We start from the raw sequence: 15,762 nt of genomic DNA, 5'->3' as shown, positions 1-15,762 counted from the left end.
ATATAACCATGCTTTCTCATCATCATAGGTCGAGTGGATCCTCATCCACTCTACTCACCATATAACTAGTTATCACTTCAGCATAAGTATACATTAGTTTCAGTCAGCATAGCAGCAATCTATCAAGGTTGCTCCTCATCATAGTGTGTGTGTTGTATCACCACTACCTGACATCCGAAGGCGCCCATAGCAGGTTAGTGGTCTGGATCAAGATAGAACCGAAGGCAGTAGTCCACTGCGGTCTGGGGATCACTTCAAGCATCAAGTCAACACACTGGACACTCATGTTGATGCCACCAACCTTATCACCAACACCATCAACCTCATTATCATCGACATCACCAATCTCATCACCAACACCATCAACCTCATCATCATCAACACTCACACCAGACCTTGGTGTCATCATAACATCGATATTGATCATGCCGAGCTACCCCTGAATGGAGTGTCCACAGAGGTCAGCCGAAACCTATGATAGTATATACAACGAATGCCACCTGCTGTCACTGCACAACTTGATAGTCACCAATACCGAGACAACAGCTGTCGCACAGTTTGATAGTCACCGAGTATCTCGACAGACCGACCTGGGTTTCAGGCGCGAGACCTCTGACAAGCATCTCCTCCCTAAGATCCAGTGCTTTCTCCTGCCTGAACTTCTGGACTCAGTTCTGAGACATGCCCTCCATGGCAGCAGCCTGTTCCTGTTCGTATTGCTGCTGGTTTTCCCTTCATTGTATCCTTGCATCTTCAGTAGCCTGCTGATATGCTTCCATCCCTGACGTGGTCTCCAGCACCTCAGCTTCAGATAGAGTTTCTGATGCCTTAAGGTATTCTGCCACCTCATCTGGTCGATCATAACGGCTTGCAAATGTATGTGCAATGATACAAGCCTGGACTGTATGTGCAGCTTTCTCGTGGTCCTCTTCTCGATACAGGTTGCCTTGAAATCCCATGAGACATTGGAAGCGGTTTGTCATGGGCCTGGATGCTCAAGAAGCAGGAGGGTCATGGGTTCATATGGAAGGAGCACAGGTATCGAAGACCTAGTCGATACCAGTAGAGAGCATGGTCGTAGTGCAGTCTCCATGGAGACCACGGACTCCTATGGATTCACATGCAAAGGAGAACCGAGCCACATGCGAGGAGGACCAGGCACAGCCACGAGGAGGACCAAGCTCAAGGAGCAGGCACAGCCACGAAGAGGACCAAGCTCAAGGAGCATGCAGATGGTTACCACTCAGGGGCTCGAGAGACAGGAAGTCGACACAGGTCAAGAGGAGGAGGAGCAGTGTCGAAGAAGTCGACACAGGTCAAGAGGAGGAGGAGCAGTGTCGAAGGAGTCGACACAGGTCATGAGGAGGAGGAGCAGTGTCGAAGGAGTCGACACAGGTCATGAGGAGGAGGAGCAGTGTCGAAGGAGTCGACACCACTCAAGAGGAACAGGGGTGCCAAGCAGGAGAGGCCCCTGAGCAGTACTCGATGAAGAAAGTACTCTCTGGAGAGAGAGAGCAGGAGCAGCATCGCTGGCGATGCTGTGAAGAGGTATATAACCATGCTTTCTCATCATCATAGGTCGAGTGGATCCCCATCCACTCTACTCACCATAACTAGTTATCACTTCAGCATAAGTATACATTAGTTTCAGTCAGCATAGCAGCAATCTATCAAGGTTGCTCCTCATCGTAGTGTGTGTGTTGTATCACCACTACCTGACGTCCGAAGGCGCCCATAGCAGGTTAGCGGTCCGGATATAGATAGAACCGAAGGCAGTAGTCCACTGCGGACCGGGGATCACTTCAAGCATCAAGTCAACACACTGGACACTCGTGTTGACGCCACCAACCTTATCACCAACACCATCAACCTCATTATCATCGACATCACCAATCTCATCACCAACACCATCAACCTCATCATCATCAACACTCACACCAGACCTTGGTGTCATCATAACATTGATATTGATCGTGCCGAGCTACCCCTGAACGGAGTGTCCACAGAGGTCAGCCGAAACCTACGATAGTATATACAACGAACGCCACCTGCTGTCACTGCACAACTTGATAGTCACCGATACCGAGACAATAGCTGTCACACAGTTTAATAGTCACCGAGTATCTCGACAGACCGACCTGGGTTTCAGGCGCGAGACCCCTGACATTAGAGTGGATCGTTCAAGCAGCTCCTCACGATCACCATGACGGACCCAGACCTCAACAATAAGCTCGATAGACTACTCACTCTATTGGAAGCACAGCTAGAGCTTACCAGACAGGGTCATCGAGAGGAACGATTACAACGAGCTCAACTGAGCAGGGAGGAGACAATGGACCTCTCTCACTCAGAAGACCAAGCAGGAGGAGGAGATGAGTCTATGATAGGAGACCCACATACTCCTACTCCAGCTCCACGACCAAGACGATCAGTCTCATTCAACCTGGAGGAGCAGGAGGACATCAACTACGAGAAGTATGCTTCACCTACTGGGCCAAGATATGTCAAGACTAAGCTGGACCCCTACAGCAGGACTAGGACGGACCCTTACCCCCTGGACCACGAGGAGGATACCAGCATCATGGCAGAGCTTAACCGGTCAAAGCCCATTGCCACCCCCTTTCCAAAGTTCAATCCCCGAGACATGGAGATCTTCATTCTAGAAGCCGAAGCATGGTTTAAGTTCAACCAGGTGTATGAGCAGTCTAGGATGATCAATCACATGGGTGCTCAACTGGAAGGGACAGCAAGAGAGTGGTGGACCTCCAAGCTCCGTATTGATAGAGCTAGAGAAGGAAGGTTGTTCAATGATTGGCACTACTTCACAGAGCGACTGTCAGAGCAGTTCAACCCACGCAATGCTAGGATGGAGGCATACAACAAGCTGTTGGCTCTCAGACTCACAAGTGATGCTCCTGGTGCCGCCACACGTCATGTAGAGCGGTTCAGAGACTTGGAAGGACAGGTCAACCTAGATGACAATGAGCTAGTGATTGATCTCTTCAGAGGTAGTCTCACTCGTAGCATACAGGAGAAGTTCGAGAGGAATCCACCTGGGAAGAGATGGGAGTGGTATCGAGAGGTCGAGGAGATCGATCGACAGAGGATGCTACTACAGCAGTCCTCGGCTAGACACTCACTTCCAAATGCCACGTCACCTCCACTAAGAACTGGGTCTCGGCCAAATCAAAGTTCAATCCCCATCCGACAACCCACTCAACCTTATCCAGCTCGATCACCATCACAAGCAACTACACAAGCAACTATACAAAACCTAAACCGACCCCTTCCTCATCATCCCACCCAACCTTCGAAGCAAGGAAGCCCTGCTCCATCAGGTATCAACACCTGTCATGTATGCAAAGGTATTGGCCATTGGGCCAGAGACTGCCCCAGCAGGAGGGTAGACCCTCTTAGCTCTCGACCCATGGGACCAAAGGTTATGGTCACCACAGCAGACCCCTTCGAGGAGGCCACCGACTCAGGAGATGGCCACACAGGCAGCACTGAGACGGGTGACCCCGAGGCCATGGACCTCAGCTCATACCAGCAACCCATGGACCCCGATCACGAGGAGGAGCACAATGATGATGACGACGAGGGAAACGTCAGTGGGGTGATGCACTGATGGCATGCATTGCTCTACAAACCTCCTCGCCATCACTCTGTATATATCAAGATTGTCAAGTATGTTTCTCTACCAGTGGAGGCAAAGCAGTACTGGAGCTCTCTGGAATGGTTCAAGACCATCCTGCTCGGATACTAGCTGATACCGGTGCTGGTTTGTCCATAGTCTCAGATTCTTTCATTAGTAAGTACCAAATACCCACAAAACCCATAAAAACAAGATCGATCCATGGTGTCACCGGGCACCAACTCTCCATCAATAGTTCTGCGAGCATGCAGGTATCTATTGGTACACACAATCTGGGTGTGGTCGAAGCTTCGGTGGCCGACACTGCGGACTATGACCTCATCCTGGGGTTCACTGAGCTACGGAGGCTCAAACCCACCATACAATGGGATACGGGCCAGCTGGAGTTCAAGACTCAGGAGCAGGACCGACCCCCTAGGAGACCCCCTGAAGCAGCAAGAGCAGGGGACCTAACCATGAGGAGACCAACCCTTCATGGTAACGAGTTTGTCTCAGCAGAGCGCATACTACGAGCAGCTCTGGAAGATGGACCCATAGGGTTCATGCTGTTAGAGGAGCCACCATCATCACTCCCAGCCTTTGGTTTTGTACCTACAGGCGCAGATAAAGGAGTCGAGATGGAGGTGGAGGTAGATAAGGTGGTGACGGCTGCAGACATACCAAAGCCATACCAACACCTGCGAGATGTGTTTGATGAGGTGGAAGCAGACAAGCTGCCCCATCATACCGAGCATGATCTCCACCTCGAGTTGATAGAAGGAGGTAAGCCACCTCAAGGGCCCCTATACCTTAAGGGACCCAAGGAGATGTCCGAGTTGAGGAGATACTTGGATGAGAACCTCGAGAAGGGGTTCATAAGACCATCGAAGAGCCCGGCACGATCACCAGTGCTCTTCGTACCAAAGAAGGATGGAGGTCTCAGACTCTGTGTGGACTACAGAGGTCTCAACGAGATCACTGTCAAGAACAGGGCACCATTGCCCCTCATCGAGGAGCAGCTGTTCTTACTCAGGAAGGCAAGGATCTATACCAAGCTAGACCTTAGAGCAGCATACAACCTCATCCGGATTGCTAAAGGAGATGAATGGAAGACAGCTTTTGGCACTCAGTTGGGACTCTATGAGTACCTAGTGATGCCCTTTGGCCTAGCCAATGCTCCGGCTCACTTCCAGTCATTCATCAATGACATCTTCCGAGACATCATTGGAGTATATGTAGTGGTATACTTAGATGACTTCCTGATCTTCAGTGACACTGAAGAGGTACATGTGAAGCATGTCACCGAGGTCCTCACTCGCTTAAGGAGCAACAGGCTCTTTGCTAAGCTGTCGAAGTGTGAGTTCCACACCAAGACAGTCGAGTTCCTGGGGTACATCATCAAGCCAACGGGCATAGAGATGGACCCAGAAAAGGTGCGCACTGTCAAGGAGTGGCCAATGCCAGAGTCAATCCATGACATCCAGAGGTTCCTGGGTTTTGCCAACTTCTATCGAAGGTTCATAGCCCACTTTGCTCGCATAGCCAAGCCCTTGACAGCACTGGTAAAGCCTATAGAACGGTTCAAGAAGTTCGAGCTACCAGAGGAGGCCCAACAGGCCTTCCACAAGCTCATCCAGGCCTTCACATCAGCAGGAGTGCTTCAGCACTTCGACTACCACCTTCCAACAAGGTTGGAGACTGATGCAAGTGACTTTGCTATAGCAGGAGTGCTCAAGCAGGAGCATGAAGGACGATGGCATCCAGTGGCCTTCTACTCTAGGAAGATGTCTTCTGCCGAGAAGAACTATGAGATCCATGATAAGGAGCTCCTAGCTGTGGTCGCCTGCCTCACTCAGTGGCGACACATGTTAGCTGGACTACCGAACCAACTGGTCATCCTCACTGACCATGAAGCCCTCAAGTACTTCAAGTCACAGAGACGCATCACAGGTCGACAAGCTCGATGGGCAATACTACTAGCAGACTTCGACTTCATATTGCAGTATCGACCAGGAGACAAAGGTGGTGAACCCGATGCTCTCACCAGAAGGACAGACATGCAACCAGCCGGTGAAGAGCAGGATCACAATGTGAGGCAACTACTGCCTCCTCGAGTGTTCAAGGAGACAGCAGACCATGACTCGCTCCTAGTGGCCCCCATGATCTCGATGGAGTCCATAGCATCAAAAGGTCTCAAAGACCTGGTCAAGATCTTCCAGCCTTTAGACCAAGAGCTACAGGAGATACATAGGAAGAAGCCTTTCGAACTCAAGGATGACCTATGGTACAGTGGAGGAAGGTTGGTTATCCCCAAGGTGATCATGCCAGGGAGGACCAACAACCGACACTCAAGGAGTGCCAAAGAGGTAGATGGACAGTCTCTCTCTGTAGAGCATCTGCGATTCATGGTGATGACCCAATGCCATGATGGTATCACTGCTGGACACGTAGGAAGAGATGCTACCATCAAGGCAGCTCAACGACATTACTGGTGGCCAAACATGACAGCTTGGATTGCAGACTATGTAGCAAGTTGTCCTGTATGTGCTAGGTACAAAGCTCCTCGTCATCGTCCATATGGTTTGCTACAGCCACTAGCAACCCCAGACAGGCCCTGGGGCTCCATATCCCTCGACTTCATTGAAGGACTACCACCATCAAAGAAGTATGACTCCAAGACCTATGACTCTATCCTAGTCATCGTCGACAGGTTAACCAAGTTTGCCATACTAGCTCCAACCCATAAGACAGTCACAGCCAAACAGACTGCAGTATTGCTATATGGACACATGGTTAGACTCTTCGGATATCCAGATCACATGGTCTCGGACCGAGGCAGGCAGTTCATATCAGGAGCATGGAAGGCATTTGCAGAGCAAATGGGTGTGAAGCACTCACTTAGCACGGCCTACCATCCTCAAACTGATGGTCAGACAGAGAGAGTCAATCAGGTCATAGAGCAATATCTCAGGATGTACTGCAACTATGAGCAGAATGACTGGGCTGACCTGCTGGACACTGCAGCCTTTGTATACAACAACACGGTCCACAACAGCATTGGTGTCTCACCATTCTTTGCATGCTATGGATGGAACCCCAAAACTCATCCTGACATCCCTCAACGACTAGGAGTCAATGATCCAGGTCGCTTCGAGTACCTCATGGATGGAAAGGAGCGTTGCAAGTACCTCCAGGAGCAGATCAGAGAGGCACAACGTAGATCAGTAGACCAGTATAACAGGAAGCACAAGGACATTGAGTTTAAGGTGGGTGATATGGTCTATATCAACCGCCGAAACTGGAAGACACGGAGACCCACACCCAAGTTGGATACCCGGTTTGCAGGACCCTACCCAGTTCAGGAACGAGTAGGACGCCGAGCTTACCGAATCACATTGCCGGCAAACCTTAGGGTGCATGATGTGTTCCATGTCTCCATGCTCGAGCCAGCAAGAACAAGTTCTCTTCCTCAACGTGCTGAACAGCCCACCATGCCACCACTTCCAGATGAGGACCTCGACTTCGAAGTCGAAGCACTCATCGACAAGCGTTCACACAATGGGACTACAGAGTACAAGGTGTTGTGGAGAGGGTACTCAGAAGAAGCTGCTTCATGGGAACCAGTAGAGAACCTCAACTGTCCCGACCTCATCCAGGAGTATGAGGAGTCGGAGGGGGGACGAGTGAGTAGACAGAGTGGAGAGAGGAGGAGAGAACAGGAGGAGTAGAGAGAGGAAGAGGAAGGAGGATGACGTTGAGAGAAGGAGGAAGGATGATGTTGGCGATGTTGTCAAGGAGGAGGAGTCAGCATGAACCAGACCAGAGCATGCCTCGACGGAGCTCGGCTCTTAAGAGGGGGGTAGTGTCATGGGCCTGGATGCTCAAGAAGCAGGAGGGTCATGGGTTCATATGGAAGGAGCACAGGTATCGAAGACCTAGTCGATACCAGTAGAGAGCATGGTCGTAGTGCAGTCTCCATGGAGACCACGGACTCCTATGGATTCACATGCAAAGGAGAACCGAGCCACATGCGAGGAGGACCAGGCACAGCCACGAGGAGGACCAAGCTCAAGGAGCAGGCACAGCCACGAAGAGGACCAAGCTCAAGGAGCATGCAGATGGTTACCACTCAGGGGCTCGAGAGACAGGAAGTCGACACAGGTCAAGAGGAGGAGGAGCAGTGTCGAAGAAGTCGACACAGGTCAAGAGGAGGAGGAGCAGTATCGAAGGAGTCGACACAGGTCATGAGGAGGAGGAGCAGTGTCGAAGGAGTCGACACCACTCAAGAGGCACAGGGGTGCCAAGCAGGAGAGGCCCCTGAGCAGTACTCGATGAAGAGGGTACTCTCTGGAGAGAGAGCAGGAGCAGCATTGCTGGCGATGCTGTGAAGAGGTATATAACCATGCTTTCTCATCATCATAGGTTGAGTGGATCCTCATCCACTCTACTCACCATATAACTAGTTGTCACTTCAGCATAAGTATACATTAGTTTCAGTCAGCATAGCAGCAATCTATCAAGGTTGCTCCTCATCATAGTGTGTGTGTTGTATCACCACTACCTGACATCCGAAGGCACCCATAGCAGGTTAGCGGTCCGGATCAAGATAGAACCGAAGGCAGTAGTCCACTGCGGTCCGGGGATCACTTCAAGCATCAAGTCAACACACTGGACACTCGTGTTGATGCCACCAACCTTATCACCAACACCATCAACCTCATTATCATCGACATCACCAATCTTATCACCAACACCATCAACCTCATTATCATCGACATCACCAATCTCATCACCAACACCATCAACCTCATCATCATCAACACTCACACCAGACCTTGGTGTCATCATAACATTGATATTGATCATGCCAAGCTACCCCTGAATGGAGTGTCCACAGAGGTCAGCCGAAACCTACGATAGTATATACAACGAACGCCACCTGCTGTCACTGCACAACTTGATAGTCACCGATACCGAGACAATAGCTGTCACACAGTTTAATAGTCACCGAGTATCTCGACAGACCGACCTGGGTTTCAGGCGCGAGACCCCTGACACGGTTCTTGAGGTAGGCAATGCCATGTTTGGCCTTGACACAAATGCGGGAGAGTGAATAGTTGAAGTAGTGGAGATCTCTGCTCTTTGCAGCTGCAGTGTTGCTGTACAGTCCAACTGTGTAGCTGGAGTAGCCATAACCAGCATCAACCCAGACAAACTTGCCTTCATCAAGATGCAAACGAGGCTTCGCAACAATACCACTGCCTGAAGCCCAGACTCGCACATCATGTGATGACCCAGGATGTCCAACCACCGACTCGACAATGTGCAAGGAATGAGGGAGGAAGACAAGGGCAATGTTGAATGTATAATCACCCTTGTATGAGTAATGCTCATGAGCATTGAGTGCTGGCTTCCAAGCAAGATTGATGTGTGTACCATCTACCACCAACCATCCTCTAGACCATTCCTTGACTCCACTCTTATCAGCAACCCATGCTTTTACCTTAGCATGCTCATCTTCAGTTGCAAAGGTTACTACCTTGCTGTTCAGCTCATATAGGCCTGCAATAGTCCTATCTGTCCACACATGAACTGAGCCCCAACTGCAACCACAGGCAAATGCAACATCACAAACTCCACCACCATTTCCTGACCATCCAAGCCAATATAGACCAACTGCCACTTGCTGCTGAACATGCTGAAAGCTTGATATTGATCTGAAGGCATTGGTTGTGCTGAGTCTGTAAGTGAGAGCTTGGAATGCATCTGGGGTCATGTGAACAGCCCCTCGAAAGAGCTTGTGGTTGATGACAGCATATCAATCAAGCATGTTGATGAGGGGATCCTTTTGTTGCGGCAGTTGAAGGTGTTCAACTGTGTATCGAGACTGGCTGATGATGTCATAAGTCCTGATGAGCACAAATGAGATAGCATGATCGAACATGTCATCATCAGAATCTTCAAGGTCATCATTAGGGTGCCAAGTGGCATCAACATCCATCAGATCAAGTTGCATCTTGGATTCCACCATCAATGAGTGCATGATGGTGGTCTCAATGTTGTCCAGGAGGTGCTGTTTGTCGGAAGTGCACACCATGGTTGAAGTAGAGGGCCAGAAATAGGAGAGGATGATGTGGTCTGAAAGAGAGTCCAAAGCTACAAACACAATGCAGCTGAGTTCTGTGCAGCTGAGTTCTGTGCAGCTGGGTTCTGCACAGCTGATTTCTGCACAACATGCATGCTTGGAACTGGGGCTACACCAATCAGCATCTTGTATGTGGAACAATTCATCACATTGAAGCAAGCTACATTTGAGAGATTACATGGAAGACTGGGTATGGGGTATGCTAGTCATACATATTGAGAGCTAGCTTTACAGAGAGCAATGGTACAACAAGTTGGAAACACAGGAACAGAACTTGGAGAACTCAAAAGGAACACCATTCTTGCCAAATGGTCTACTCACAAGCTGAATCACTATTGTCCTGCTGATCCATGGCAAGAACCAGTGGGTCAAGATCAAGATTGCTTTGACTACTTCCAGCAATGTTGCCAAAGGGTAGATTAGGGTTCATCATCTGCACCATCTCCATGAGCCAACCATGCTCTTCAGTTTGCATGCACTCTTGTCTCTCACTTTCTTCCCTGGCAAATTGAATGTGCATTTCCTCCCTCTTTGTGCATTCCTCCTCAACCTTGATTCATGCCTGAAGCATGTCTTGGGTGCAGGCCTGCACAATTTCCAACAGCTCTTCTCGCTTGCTCTTGGAAGTGAAGGGTCAATACTTCTTGGGTGTTGTACCTGTGGCTGGAGAATGGTAAACAGAGTCACCATCACCATTGTCCACTTCATCAGCCTCAAAAGTGGTGCTGGATGAGTGCTGGTGGGTTGGAGTGTCTATAGGGGTAATGGTGAAGGGGGTGGGGCCAATCGAAGATGGGTTGGATGAGGAAGAGAAGGGCAAGCAGGATGAAGATGAAGCAGCAGCTGGGGTGGCTGCAACTGAAGAAGAAAAAGATGAGATAACTCTTGCTCCAATGGGATCATTTTGCAACTCCTCAAGAATGGATTCCATGCCAGGAATGTTGCATCGCTGAGGGTAGTGAGCATCGCTGGCATCATCCATGTTCACATCAGCATCAACTGAGTTATTCTGAGAGGAGGCAGGGGTGGCATCATATGGGTGACCAGTGAGAAGAACAACTGGACCAGTCTGTGCATGGTTGGTCATCATCTTGTGCCAGTGCTCAAACCAAGGGCAGCTTTGAGCAATTGATTTGCATGTGGCATAGTCCTGCAAGTTGATAAAGAAGCATAGACAGAGATATAAAGTATAAGAATGTTGGCACACTTAACATGAATCAACTAAGTTGTACTTACTGAGCTGTTGTGATCCATGTCTTGAAGAAGTACTCCAGCACCAGTCTGCTGCGAGATGGTCTTCTTGATGTTGTTGTATTGTTCAGTGAGCCAGTGAATCTTAGTCTTTACTCGACCAGCACCACCAACAGTAGACTTGTCTGGGAACAGCTCCTGCCATATCTGCCTGCAGATAACATCTTTGTTTGTCTTCAGACCCTTTTCCTGTTCCGCAGTCAAACATCCTGGCAATAGAACACGTTGGTAATGATCATTATTGTAGATGATATCAATGAGGTTATTTATGTCGCTAGGTGACCAATTGAAGTAGGCAATATGATCTGTTTTGTTGAACCTGCTGCCACGAGTACTGGCTTGATGTCTGTGAGTTGCAGAGATTCGAGTTGGCTGGGTAGAGGTTTGGCGAGGCAAAGAACCGGCAGATGTGGTGGCATTGGAACCAGAAGGAGTGGAGGAGGACAAAGGGGAAGCAGGAGAGGTTGCTGGCTGAGTCAACTCAGCCCCAGCCAAGGTGCTGGAAGTTGCAGAAGGGTGGTGCTGATGAGAGCAATCAAGGTTGGACTGAGCTGACATTATTGTGTTGTGCTGCGAAGCAGTTGAAGACTGCTCTGATGCTGGAGCCAATCCAGAGGCTTGCTGCAAAGCTGTGAATAGTGTAATGTTGTTGATATGGTCGTGAGGGGATGGCATGTCCATGTCCTGGCACTGACAGGGAGGAAATGCTACTGGAGATGGTGATAGAAGTGAAGCAAGGACAGATGTAACTCAAAGCATGAGAAAGTGTAGACAGTGCAGAAAGTGGAGGTCAAGGGTTGTGCACAGAATTGTGTTAGAATCACGTGATATCAGCACATGACAAAAACTCCTGCTGAAAACTCAAATATTCAGAAACCCAGGCTCATGGCAAAAATAAGTAGGGGTTTTCAAAACTTCTGAGCTTTTCTTTCCTGGCAGAGCTTACTTAAGCAGTGAGCTTTCAAAATCCAAAAAAACCATGAAAACTCGGAGTTTTGAAAACTCAGAGAAAACTGAAACCCCCTACTTCTCGCCCGCCAAAATACGCGTGTTTCGGCAGAGGCAACCGTTTTCCTGCACGTGACGAACGATCATCGAGAGTCTAACACGCTTTAAAATTGCTGTCTGCCACACTCGACATGCTTGGCAAGCAGCTGCATCGTCCTACCGGCATTAAGGCCTGAGTAGACATGAAGAGTCAATCGATTACACGAAAAGCAGAGAAAAGGAGTGTAGTATGGGAAGGAAGGGTATCTTGGTAGAAGGTATATGAGTGCAATGGATATGACGTTCTTGCACCGACATGATTCCCGCTCTTGTGCGCAAGAGTGGAAATTAATTTGGATGCTGTTTTCGAGGCCGACTGTGAGATAGTATCATGGCCGCAAGCAAAGGCAGACTCAGAAGCACGCTTTCTACGCCGAGCAGGAAGAGAACGGCAGACAGGGGCATGTCTCGCAAAACCTGCTGGAATGCATTTCCATCCTGGCTGCGTCCGCGATGAAAGTGGATGCCTGGCGACGATGCTCCGAGGTCGGCTGTTCTGGTTAGCAGAACAATCTTGAATGCACACATGGCACTGCAGTAGGCCATAGCCAAGGTCAGCACCGCGATGAAGGAGATGAAGAGTTTTTTCTGCTCGCCTCTAAGCATGTACATCCGGACAATGAGCGTATCGAGGACGAGGAAGAGGGCTGCGGCAACCAGAGGCAGTGCTGGGCTGATACTAATCCATAGGTATGGTGACTCGAAAGCGAAGAAGAGGGCTTGGTGAACAGCTGTGTAGAGCTGAAGTGTAATCCTTAGACCCGAGTTGTAGATCGCCCGCTTGGCGATCCTTGCTGGCATCGAATCGGAAACGTCGGCTTCGTCTTCAGCGCGGTGCGATTGCTTGTCTTTCGCCTTGGGCTGCTGAGCTGCATTCGAGCTTATGCTTTGTGCTCCAGGGTCTTCGCTCAGTATGTCGAGACGGGACACAGCACCAAGATCGCTAGCCTGCGTGCTTCTTTGTCTTCCGTCAACATCGATACTCTGATGACGACGACGTATCGAAGAAGTCCGAGGTAAGATCGAGATGCTACTGAGTGTGGCGCTGCGCTGATGATGTGCACCAGTAGCATCAGCAACCTCTGTGCTAGGGTCGTTGGAAGCTTCGTGGCTGGACGGATCTTGCGGTTGAGCTGCTCGCGCTAGCTGGCTATCCTTCGATCCATGCTCTAATTCGAAGAGCAGACGCTTCATGGCTCCAGGTGGGCTCGAGATTCTGTAGCCGCGTGTAAACCTCTCTCTACAGTCCATTGCCTGGCTGGACTTCCTGTCAGAGTGTATTTGCTCGCCTCCAACGTTCGGATCGACATCAGGATATGGGCTGCTGTTCTGTTGCAAGCTAATACTCGGTCGAGGAACAGAGAAGCCGAGGCCGACGTGACTAGGCCCTCTCGAAGCTGTTGCTGCATTGGATCCGGCTGTTTCGCGACTGCTTCTTGCCTCGTATTCAGCTCTGCCCCAGATGAAATCCGTGCCACCCTTGAGAGGCGTGCCAGGCATCTGGAAAGTAGTCCGGTACGATCCAGCTTCAGCAGCTGCTGCTGTTTGACGCGCGGTACGTGATGTGATAGTATCCCTGGACGAGCCAGCACCGCTTCTGCTCATACTCATGGCCATGCTGAGCGGGCGGAAGATCTCTTCAGATCTTCGTGGGCCAACCGAGTCTGTCGTAGCGACCTGCCAAGGGACAAGCTCGACGGTGCCACTCGAATAAGTCTCTGCTGAAGCTGCGGAGCGTGGAGGTGACAATGACTCAGATGGAAGACTTTGATCAGGATCCGGATCTGAAGAGCTTTGACTCTTGCGAGATGTTGTGTTTCCCAGGGCTTTTGCCGGTGACAGAGGTGAGCTTCCTTCGAGGGTCGACAGAGGCAACTCTTCCCGCGACTGGTCGGCAAAATTATCGTCTTGGACTATGACGGAAGTAAAGGTGGATGGGCGAGACACATTGATGGTTGCAGGTTCACGTTTAGGTGGAGTGACACTCTCGGACTCGTTGCAATCTGCTTGTCGTGAGGTAGGAGGCCTTTTTGTTGCAAGATTCGCTTGTGTGTAGGTTGTTCTGGGCGATATTACCTGGCTCGGATCCAGTCTCTCAGCCTGCCAATCTCTTCTGCTGACCTCAGGTGGAGCTGAGACAATAGCATCGCCGAGGGTCGGATTGGATGTAAGGGTAGGAGTCAGATAGTCGCGTCCCAAGGAAGGTGAAGCAGCTGTCTCAGATCTAGATGTGTCCGGCCGGTCGAATCTTGGACTGCTTTCTGTCGGCGTCGTTTCCAGCATCAACATGGGGACAGAGGTAGAATGCGAAAGGCGTGAAGATGCTCGTGCGGTCGGGTCAGTAGAGCGAGAGTGATGTCGAAGAATGAGCGGCTTAGGCCTAAAGCCGCCAGCGATCCCATGCGAGCTTGTATCACTGTAGGCAGACGACGCTCTCGAGGTCCTACCAGTCAACACACCCGACTGCGTTGCCGGGACGGGACTGCTGCATGGACTGATGCCTATCGGCTCTGACCTCGTCGAGACACTTGAGAAGCGGTATCGGTCGAAGAGGAAGGCGCTGGTGTCCGCCAGGGAGACGTCATGATCGACTGAGGCGCCTTCGATGATGGTATCTAAGCCAGCTGAACCAGGACGAGCGGTGGTGGGAGTCAAGAGCTGATGCGTCGAACCCTCCTCTGCATTTTGCACCTGCCAGCTGTCAACTGCGGAGGCTTGAGATAGTGGACTGCGAGTGGTATGATCATGATAGGCGCCACTTGAGCTTAGTCCACGGCCTGTCAAGGGGCTTCGCGGCAATCTCGCCCAACTATCGGGGGAGCTCTGCAGATAAGAACTTAGAAAGCTCCAGTCGTCGGCGTCGAGGACGAGAGGACTGTTGGAAAACGCACGTATGGGACTTCCAGACAAGCGTTTCGCATCTGCTGCTGGGCTCAGGCTGCCGAAGTGAAGCGTATCGGAAGGCTGTGACTGTCTTAGTGCTCGTGCAAGATCTGGCTCATGTTGCAAGCTGGCCTTTCTTGGCGCACCTGTCGTAGGCAAAGTCTGCTGGTGCCGGGCAGGATTGCTTGATGTTCGCCTGTTACAACCAGCAAGGCCATAGCTGTCAAGGTTTGACCTGCTCACTTCATCTGAACTCCACCTGCGATCGCTATCGCTTCGATGGTCACCGTGGTTTTTTTGACGGTTGATCCCTGCGTATGGCCAAGAATGAGCCGAGCGCCCTCTTGCGCTGTGGGGTCCGCCCAGCAAGGTACCATGATTCGTTTGTGTCAGCGTTGGATCCGATGTCGACGTATTGACTACTTCATGGCTGAGATCTGGACCGGAGGCTGGCGTCCGAGGGCTGCCGGAAAGAGCAGCCGACCAGGAGGGCGACCTCCGGTAGTTTACGGAAGAGGGACGAGAGATGTTGCCAACGGCTCCGATGATATTGACAGCTTCGGAGCTGATAGCTGGAGTGTGATGAGGCGTGATACTGTTGTTTGGTTGGACGTCGGAAGGTCAAGACAATGAGGATGACCACTTTGGAACATGTGATAGAATTCCGTGTTATGCTGAACGCTTACAGAGAAGAGTAGCAAAGCCTACTGAGCCGCTCTGCAGTGTATATAGTATGTAGGGCTAGGTGGCAGAAGATGGATGGAAGTGTTGAGCATGACCATGCTTATTCGAGCAAAGTGTC

At 50.6% G+C, this 15,762-nt stretch overlaps 2 protein-coding genes across 2 annotated transcripts; one reads left to right on the top strand and one right to left on the bottom strand.

Moving 5' to 3' along the window:
• Nucleotides 1–2,203: 2,203 nt before the first annotated feature.
• Nucleotides 2,204–7,362, top strand: UHO2_07403 (uncharacterized protein; the record flags this gene model as incomplete). The annotated part of the gene is made up of 2 exons (XM_041556614.1): nt 2,204–3,120; nt 3,705–7,362. The coding sequence occupies 2 exons, from the start codon at nt 2,204–2,206 to the stop codon at nt 7,360–7,362; spliced, it is 4,575 nt and encodes a 1,524-aa protein (XP_041412548.1).
• Nucleotides 7,363–12,365: 5,003 nt separating this feature from the next.
• On the bottom strand, nt 12,366–15,337 carry UHO2_07402 (uncharacterized protein; the record flags this gene model as incomplete). The annotated part of the gene is made up of 2 exons (XM_041556613.1): nt 12,366–15,015; nt 15,204–15,337. 2 exons carry the CDS (start codon nt 15,335–15,337, stop codon nt 12,366–12,368), a joined length of 2,784 nt encoding a protein of 927 aa, XP_041412547.1.
• Between the last annotated feature and the right edge of the window lie 425 nt (nt 15,338–15,762).

This window comes from Ustilago hordei (assembly GCF_900519145.1).
Source record: "Ustilago hordei strain Uho2 genome assembly, contig: UHO2_contig_27, whole genome shotgun sequence".
NCBI lineage: Eukaryota > Fungi > Basidiomycota > Ustilaginomycetes > Ustilaginales > Ustilaginaceae > Ustilago > Ustilago hordei.
This window is presented reverse-complemented; position numbering and strand designations above follow the sequence as displayed.